This window comes from Scomber scombrus, chromosome 8 (genome assembly GCF_963691925.1).
Source record: "Scomber scombrus chromosome 8, fScoSco1.1, whole genome shotgun sequence".
Lineage (NCBI taxonomy): Eukaryota > Metazoa > Chordata > Actinopteri > Scombriformes > Scombridae > Scomber > Scomber scombrus.
Genome location: NC_084977.1, coordinates 15,815,609 through 15,825,412, shown reverse-complemented (window position 1 = coordinate 15,825,412; position 9,804 = coordinate 15,815,609). Strand labels below are relative to the sequence as shown.

The window sequence follows — 9,804 nt, the reverse complement described above, 5'->3', positions numbered from 1 at the left end:
CATTAGTAGTTTAATTGACAATAGCTACTCTTCAGGTCCTCTCTTCAGTATTCAGTGTGGTATTTTATGCTCTCTAGTCGCTCAGACATTTTTTCTCTTGGCAGGTGACTTCCTGCCCTGACTGCGGTGAGTACTGGACAGACTACAGTGGCTTTGATCTGCAAATAAATGTGTTTTTATTTAATATAAGTAAATGTCCAAAGCTTAAACAAGCCCCCTTAGTTCTCTGAGAAATATATCTCGAATAGATGGGCTACTCTTCTCTTAATAATATAACACATTTTTAAGAATTATCTGTGATTAAAAACTGAAGTTGGATCAATTTGACCAACTCACTCTGTTAAAAGTTATTTTTTACATTTATTACATGTATTTGCAGTTTAAAAAGTGAAGTCACGGGTTAAATGTGTACCATAACCCTTGTTACAGGATGTCTCACCTTTTTTTGTGCCTGTAACCCTATATTTAGATACTAACATCCTTATGTTGCCATGGAAATTTGGGCGCTTAAGCAGAAATCATACAGTACATTTAATAAATCTTCGCCCAGTGTTGTAGATTTAAAAAAAAAAAAAAAGGATAAAACTGAGTGAGATGTGAAAGTTTGTCAGTGAATCTTTCTAAATAAAGACCAACACATGATCAAGTAACTACATGTCTTATTCAAAAGGCTGACTTCATCATTTCAGACAGGCACCGAGATGTTAAACGACAGGTTCCCTATTTTTAAAGTCTCTTAAAACAACTGTCAGGAGGGTTGGGGGTGTAAAAATTAATTTAAAAGTTAATCTAAAGCTAATGTGAAACTTCAGCCGTCCAAATTAGTCAAATCAAGTCAACACCTTTCAACGTGGCTGTCGTTTTAGAGCCGCAGTTCCTCTTTTTGTCACTATACTTCCACTGCAGCTCAACAGGGACACGCAAAGAGGAAATCTGATGCTAAAAATACTAAATGTGGTAAATATTAACTTGACATGACTAACTCAGTTGATCTGAAGCCTATATGAGGCTTATACAATTTTAAATGTATTTTTACTCAAAATGAGGACTGGATTTTGTCTCCCATCACTTATAATTTGAAAGAGATCTTTTAATGCTCAGTATTCACAGGAGGAATGATTACAGCAAGCAAAACCTGTTTCAGTGTTCATATGAGCACTTGGCTGTTGTTTCAAAACTGTGAACTTATCCTTTTAAGGGGTTGACGTCCCTCTTATTTATTATTTCTCTGCTTCTACAGATGAGCTGGGCTGCTGGGACACAGTGTGTGGCCAAGGGGGACCACAGGAAAGCCAAACCTGGAGAACTGGTTTACCACAAAGGAGACATCCTCACTGTTGTTGATACGAGCACGGTATTGTCGAGATTTATACGAACTGGGAATGTCACCTGGAGCAACACTATTTGATACCATTTGATACAATCAGACTTTGAATTCTCTCTTTTTTTTTTTCTTCTTTTTTTTTTTTTAGAGGAAAGGATACTTCAAGGCAAGGCACAACACCACAGGAGAGGAGGGACTTGTCAACTCCACTAATGTGCGTGAAAGAGAGGCTCTGCGTGTGGATCCAGGCCTCAGCCTTATGCCGTATGTCTTCTCTTCTGTTGAACTTTACACTTCATATAGCTGTTGACAGGAAACCTCGACTGGGTGACGATGTGGGCTTATATAGGGTAGACATATGGGGCGTGGCTGTGAAATAGAGAAAAGCTTGTTTCTAATTTAAGCTGAGGTTCAATAAAAACACATCTTGTGATCACACTGTGTGGACTCATGACGGACGTGCAAACAGAGATTGCCTCACTTCCTTTATTGTTGTGTCAATGGTTAAACATAAACTTCCTAACTGTTACAAAATTAGAATAGGGGAGGTATTTCGGAGTTTATATATTATATTAATTATGTATTTTTTTATACATAATTAATGTATTGATGTGCCCTCTATTTAGAAATAATGAGGACCAACATAAATTACTACTACTTCTAATGTTGGCAGTAGTCATAAAATGCAGTAAAATTAAATTCTGACCATGTGAAACATCAAAAAACAACATTACAAAAATAAATAAATAAATAAAAATAGTCCCTTGCTCTGGATGTTATTGGCTTAGCCCTCGATCTTGTCAATTCCTAGATCAGTGTGTATCAGTATGAGTGATCATCACCTCTTGCTATCTTTAACTAGCTGGTTTCATGGTAACATCTCCGGCCCGGAGGCGGTGAGTAAGCTGCAGCCGCCCGAGGATGGCCTGTTCCTGGTGCGAGAGTCTGTCCGCCACCCTGGCGACTACGTCCTGTGCGTCAGTGTTTCCGGACAGGTCGTCCATTACCGAGTGATTTATCAGGACAATAAGTTGACCATCGATAACGCAGAGCATTTCTACAACCTTATTGACATGATAGAGGTAAGAGAAAAAAGACTGGGCACTGTTGTGTTATTTGATCGGTTTGAATTGTGAATATAAATGTATGTAGCTCCGATGTGCATAAAACTCTGAGGATCTTTTTTTTGTGAAAGACAAACTCAGCACACTCAGCTGCTGTTCAGAAATCATTCATTAGTTATCAGTTCAGCTGCTTCTTCCATGCAATCTGCAAAACAAATGGTTTCCAGGACATGATCAGCCAGAGGGGTCACAAAATATTGGATTATTTTACCTCTTGGGCCTCTAAGAATCCTTAAAATAGAACAATAGAAGTAGAGAGAAATCACTCTCATGTCTACACTGAGGCCACTACTGTACCTGTGACAAGGTGTCAAAAGTTTGAGTTGAGAGCCATTGCCATATGCACAAGTATGTGTAAGCCTGAAAACCCACCAGTGTAAATGACATTAGTGTAAAAATATAAATATCACCCCAAGAAAACTGTTGAAGAGCAGCCCCTTCAAGGTTTATCTGTATCCGGCTTGTGTCTGTGTGAGACTGCACTGAAGGCTCCACACCATCTTATCAGAGAACCGCAGACGGCTTCAGACATGAGTCAGACCAGCTGACTTACTCCTGTGAGGAAACTGTGGGAGGATGTGATGCTCCAGATGCAGATTTGGGCTGAATCATGTCTCCTCAGCCATGCATTGATGTCAATTTAGATGAGTTTATAATTTAGATGACGCAATTCCACCATATTTCGTGTGGAGGAGTTTGCATTATACCCTCACTGTTTTGTAGACAAGTCACAGTGCAGACCACAATCTTCAAAGGGCTTACCAAGACCACGGGGCTGTTTTTGTAGGGCACGAGCTGCAGTATCTGTGTAAAAGTGCAGGTAAGATCACACAGTATCTGTGGAATAAACAAGCATTCAGAAACAAAAGAAGTATTGAAACAGAATAAATTATAGATACCAAAGATGAAATATGATCTACTATAAATATGTTTGTTTGCACGGTGAACAGTTGTCATTGTTTCCATCTTTGCAGTTCTACTCAGAGAACAAAGGCTCCATTGCTACAACTCTTCTGAAGCCCAAACAAAAACATGGAGCCAAGTCAGCTGAGTTGGAGCTCTCTAAATGTAAGTTTGATGTCTAGATTTATTCAGCAGGACTGAAAAAAACATTACAAGATCAGAGCTTCTTTGTGTAATCAATTTAAATGAATCTTTGACTGTTATTTCTACTCTATAAAATATTGACAGTAATGATCATAAAAACATGTAAGATGTTAAAAGTTATGCACAGTGTTCATGTCTCTCTCCTCTACAGCGGGATGGCTGCTGGACATCACGAAGCTCACACTGGGAGAAAATATTGGAGAGGGGGAGTTTGGCGGTGAGCTTTCCGTTTATTTAGTCTACTTTACTTGTTTTTATCAGCCTCTTTGTACCCTCACAAAATTTCAAACTTACAGTATGAACCCCAAAAAAAGTGGTGTCTTAGTTATTGAATGTAGTCTGATGGGTGACTTCTGTGTGTGTGATTCTCAGCTGTTTATAAAGGGGACTATATGGGCCAGAGGGTGGCAGTAAAGACCATCAAATGTGATGTCACAGCCCAGGCTTTCCTGCAGGAAACCACTGTAATGACGTGAGTCTGAAGATGTTTTTCGTTTTGAATGTTTCCCCATTTATCTTTGAAAGCGTTTAACCATTTGAGGAAGCTCAATGAAAAAACAAGTCAATGTGATCATATCAGTGTAAATGCAAGTGTATCTCTGTAACTTGTCAGTATTTATTTTCTGCTGGTGGTCCTGATTTAGTTTCATGTGGATTCACTTTGTTCAGGAAGCTCCAACATAAAAACCTAGTGCGATTGTTGGGCGTCATCCTTCACAAAGGGCTTCACATCGTTACAGAGCTCATGACGAAGGTACAGCTACATACAGTCATTTTTCTGTGGTCCACAATTTCAAATGTAAAACATGATTTTATACTAAGAACAGGTAGTACAATAAATAGCAAAATAAATTGGTTTTAAAAAATACAAGACTTGTTACATTACACAATGGGCCTGATTTACTAAAGGTTTGCATGTGTAAAAACGAGTCAACTGGCTGAGCACAGATGACTTCTGTTACTGTGGAGAGGAGGAGAACGAGACACAATGACAGAATACCTACAGGGCAGACTTTTTCCACCAGTGTTAATATTTTTGGAGTGGAATATTTTAGGTTTTACTAACAACATTGACTTTGTCAGAAATACTCTCCCATATTTCGGTTTTTCTGGTAATATTTGTTTTTGTTATAATTCAATATATTTGTTAACCTCTTCCACTAGAACCTGATCAAATTTCATTTTGTGCTTGTGGGCTTTCTGCTCGTCCAAACTCTCTATTAAGACACGCAAAACCCTCATTTAAATACTGCTGTCTGCACCTGTTGCACCTGTTTTCATTTACACAGTTATTCTTAGTAGAACACCCGCTAAAACGCACGCAAACTAAACGTGCAATTGTACATGCAATTTAGTACCCTTTATTTGGGATCTTAGTAAATCAGGCCCAATGAGTCAGAAAAGAAAACCACACATATTCACCTTGTTTTAATGAAAATAATTAGTCCTTGGTGGGAAAACAACTCTTTGTAGTTTCTCCTTAACAACAGCAAGGGAGCCACTTTGTATCTAAAAAACTAGACTCAACATCTGTAGTTAAATGTGCTGCAGAATAGTTTTTTTCTGCAGATATATCACCAGCAGCTAGTGAGAAAACAATTACAGTCATTAGTTTACCAGGTTAGTTTGACTTAAACTCTGAGTAATCAAGTCCAAAGAATCCAAACACCTACAGACATGTTTCCTGATTTTCTGTGTTAATTAAATAATTGTTAACTGTGGTGGCTCGCCCTCATGTGTGCCCATATTAACTAATTATTATGTTGAGCACTTCATTTAAATAGTTTATCTTTCGTGTGTGTTGCAGGGTAACCTTGTTAACTTTCTCAGGACAAGAGGGCGCTCAGTTGTAAACTCTGTCCAGCTGCTACGCTTTGCACTGTAAGTTGAAAAATCAGAGACCAGTGACTGTCTCTGTCTATCTGTCTGTCTGTCTGTCTGTCTGTCTGTCTGTCTGTCTGTCTGTCTGTCTGTCTGTCTGTCTGTCTGTCTGTCTGTCTGTCTGTCTGTCTGTCTGTCTGTCTGTCTGTCTGTCTGTCTGTCTGTGCACGCATCAAGTCAAGTCAATTTTATTTGTATAGTTCAATACCACAAATCACAGATTTGCCTCAGAGGACTTTACAGTCTGTACAACAATACAACATCCTCTATTGTTAGACACTCAATTTAAATAAGGAAAACTCCCTTAAAACCTTTAACGGGGGAAAAAGGAAGAGCAACAGAGAAGGGATCCTTCTGCCAGGACGGACAGATGTGCAATAGATGTGTGTACAGAATAGAGCAAGAAAGAAAGAGTTTGTGTGTGATCAACAGTGGACTGTACAAAATAAAAACAAGACTTGTGTGTGTTCACAGTGATGTGTGTGAGGGGATGGAGTACCTGGAGTCTAAGAAGCTGGTTCATAGAGACTTGGCAGCTCGTAACGTCCTTGTCTCTGACGACAGCGTAGCCAAGGTCAGTGACTTTGGCCTGACCAAGGATCTGAAGGTGTCAGATAGCGTAAAACTGCCAATCAAATGGACTGCTCCCGAAGCTCTGAAGAAAGAGGTTGGTTTTCCACGTCACTTTCTGTATGGTTATAACTCACTACACTGCGTTTTGATTGGCTAATAAAGCTTAATAATAAGTGTTTCAAGATAATAACATTTGCTGCTCACCTGTAGCTTATTTTATTGATTGCTTCCCCTTCTTTGTTAAAACCAGTTATCTTATTTAGTAATTACTGAATCCTAATTATCTAATCATGTTGCATGCATTTACAAAACACAACCATACAAACATTTGCAGTGTAAAGTAGCACAACAAAAGAAATGCTGCACAATTCTCAGGGTTTTACTCAGATTTTCATTTAACACTGACAATTACCCAAAAGAAGAGAGGAAGCAACGACTCATCAGTCTGTCTCTTTTGGTAAAAAAAAAGGTTTAAGTTTTAATAATGGATCTGTTCATGGTTAATTTAATCATTTATTAATGCCTTTTAGATCTGTAATAATCCATTAATTAGAAGAGCTTTTGTTTTTCTAGTTAGGCGGTATCTAATGCCAACATAAATGTCTTTGTCTTTCCATTTTGCTCTTTATTTTGCTCTTATTGTGCATTTTTTTAATACATGTACAAACATTTGTTCACATGCAGAAATTCTCCACAAAGTCAGATGTTTGGAGTTACGGTGTTCTTCTATGGGAGATTTTCTCTTATGGCCGTCAACCCTACCCTAAAATGGTATGTAGCACCAGTCCATTTATTACATTAATCTATTTTTATGTCACTATTGTGTTTATGTGTGTATTTGTGTCTGTCAGTGTGTGTATATGGGTCAGCATGTATGGTAATGCCTGGTTCAGAGATTAACCAGATGAACCAGGAATTACCTGTTTCAGTGTCAGTAATGCCTGGTTCAGAGATGAACCAAGCATTACTGACACTCCAGTTATAGGAAAGAGCTGTTTTAAATGAATCAGATAAATTAGCCCTCTGCTAGATTATCTCCACCTCATCCATATTTCCCTCTATTACAAAAGCAACCCGTTGTTCAGGTAAGACACCTTATTATCAAATCTGCAGGATATGACCACAGATTAATCATCATTACCTTCCTTTTGAGTTCATTCACCCGGCCCAAACAGACAGGAAACAGTATTTGACTTATGTAATTGTTACTATGTCATGTCAGGATTCCCATCTATGTCACATAGCAGGTGCGTCAGGCCAAGTGCTCACTTTCGTCACACCTTCGTCACCACTCCGTCATCTCTGAATTGACTTACTGCATCTAAGCAGGAAACTACTTGGGGTCATTGATATCATGCGTCACTGAAGACAGAGATTTAGCCGTGATCTAATGACCGCTCTACTCTAGTTACACATTGTTACAGGACAACAGAGTTGTTGAAATAATCGTTTTGTTTTCGATCAGTTAACTAATCTGTTTTATAAACAGACTGTGTGGGTAGACAGAGGATTTTATCAGTTACGTAGCAGGTAGATGCAGTAGGGTAGGTGGGGTAATAGGCCAAAGTAGCAGGGCCTGACGTCAGATGAAGACCGGCGTATGTAAACACGTTAATGGAGGAGACTAGGCTACTTAAACGCAGCCCTGTTTGTCACACTAGTCTCTCTCAGGTAATCTCATGGCCAGTGAGGACAGCAGGAAGGCTCATGTAAATCCCATATGGGCCGTGTTTCCTCAGTGTCTGTGAAACATTACACTGAAACTGACCCTTAAGTAGGATTTACTATAGTTTGAAGTCAGACTCTAAATTTCAATTAAAACATTTAAAAAGGAAGTTTTCTTCTACATCATTTCAAATATTTACTCACTAATTTTGCATAGTCCTACATTTCAGTTCAGCTAAAAATTCATTTGATTAATTTGTCAGTGTACCAAAATCAGGCAAACATTCATGTGAGCAAAAAACAATACATTATATATAAAGGAAAAGAGTGACAGCCCCACCTATTGTACAGAATATTCATAAGCAAGCTGTATTAGTTATGTCTTTGCATCTTTTTGATGCTTTTTGGATCTACCTTTTTTTACTCCTATCAATTTGCTCAATTTATCAACTTGTACTACAAACTCATGTCTCTACCCTTTCCACTTCTCCCTCTTCATTCTTGTTGATTGTGCCTCCCTCCTCATCCCTGCTTTGTTGTAGTCTCTTCAGGAGGTGAAGGAGAGAGTGGAGGGAGGGTATCGCATGGAGGCTCCAGAGGACTGTCCAGCAGGCGTTTACTCTCTGATGAGGATTTGCTGGGAACAGGAGCCACGCAAAAGGCCCACTTTCCACAAACTGAGGGAGAAACTTGAACAAGAGATGCAAGAGATGAGTAAACACAGCCGATAGATAGTAGAAGCTGAAACTGAAAGAGTGTGTGCGCTTAGACAGTTTATCTACATATTGTTGCCCCTTCTGTGTTGGCATTAAAGCACTCAGCACCACACAAGAGGGATAAACTTAACACTTCCAGCAGGAGTCCTCTAAACCAGCCGATGGTGACTCTCCTCATCATTTAAAGCCAGTGAGTGATTTATGGTTGTATTGAAAAATGTTTTAAAACACATTTCAAACAAACCCACATGAGAATGTAAAGCCCCTACTTGTGAAGCTTGTTGTCACTATGCTTGGAGAGCCATGCAGAGTTGCAGGGGGCTGAGGTCTGTGAGAGGTGGGGTGCACCGTGGACCGGTTGCTAGTTTGTCACACATTAGATGAGGAATCTATAACAGTTCTTCATCTAAAAAAGAAAACTTGGCCTTTGCCCGCAACACTTTTCTGGTCATCATGCTTGAAGTGGACTTTGATTCAATTCATTCAAATTTTAATTTCATGAGATTAAATCTATGTGAAATTATTTACTACTACTACTTACTACTACCGTCTATGTTAGGATTTTGAGATTAAATGAGCGACTTTGTGTTATCCACTGTCCTCATGGGATCTTTTGCTTTTTGCAGGTACAGAATGACTTTATTAATCTTGGGATATAAAAGATTTCAGGCTGCAGATGTTTATTTTAGACACACAGACATGTATGTTATTTATTACAGTACATAGATCACATGTTTGTATTGTGTGATTATCAGGTGCTTTTTTTAATAGAAATGTAATAAAATAGTAATCTGTTTGATAATATTAAAATATTTTCACTTCAAAACTCATATTAAAATGAAGCCTCTTTTTTTGGATTGTTGTCACGATAGAGGACCAAATTGAAGATGTCATTAGATTTAAGTCGCAGTAAGCCCCGTATTTGTCTCTCTCCCCAGAGACGGACCCCAAATTGAGGCCTGATTCTCTCGTCTTATTTTACAGTGTGATCGAGGGTCCTCCACGATTTGTTCAATCTGCTCTGTGTTTTCCATAAGCTCTCTAATGGGATGAGCAGCAATTTTATGCACAAGGATTTACAGAAATGTAAAAAATTATAATAAAAGATTTGCTGTCTTTATTGAGTGAAGGATTTTTTCCCCCCCTGAATATATCAGGAGATGTTTATGTTGCACAGATGCAAGGATATAAAGACAAAGCCTTTATCCTTGTACCCATATGTTAACAGTTGAGCTCTCAAGACGTTTTTCCCAGAAGGTTTACTGCCTTCTAAAGTATGCTTTCGACTAATACTTATCCGCTAAAGCTTTGGCGTGGTTTGGCAGACAACAAGCTGGCTATTCCTTAAGAGAGGAAAGACGATAGACCTTTTTCAACAGCATTTTTACTTTTCATAGTAGGAGAATGACAAGTG

The 9,804-nt window shown here is 38.7% G+C and overlaps 1 protein-coding gene across 1 annotated transcript; it reads left to right on the top strand.

Annotated features, from left to right (window-relative positions):
• Positions 1–84: 84 nt before the first annotated feature.
• matk (megakaryocyte-associated tyrosine kinase) lies at positions 85–9,223 on the top strand. The gene is made up of 12 exons (XM_062423828.1): positions 85–126; positions 1,241–1,354; positions 1,473–1,588; positions 2,187–2,406; positions 3,423–3,516; positions 3,707–3,772; positions 3,928–4,027; positions 4,225–4,309; positions 5,363–5,436; positions 5,911–6,103; positions 6,694–6,780; positions 8,217–9,223. The coding sequence occupies exons 2-12, from the start codon at positions 1,241–1,243 to the stop codon at positions 8,403–8,405; spliced, it is 1,338 nt and encodes a 445-aa protein (XP_062279812.1). The 5' UTR covers positions 85–126; the 3' UTR covers positions 8,406–9,223.
• Positions 9,224–9,804: the final 581 nt, after the last annotated feature.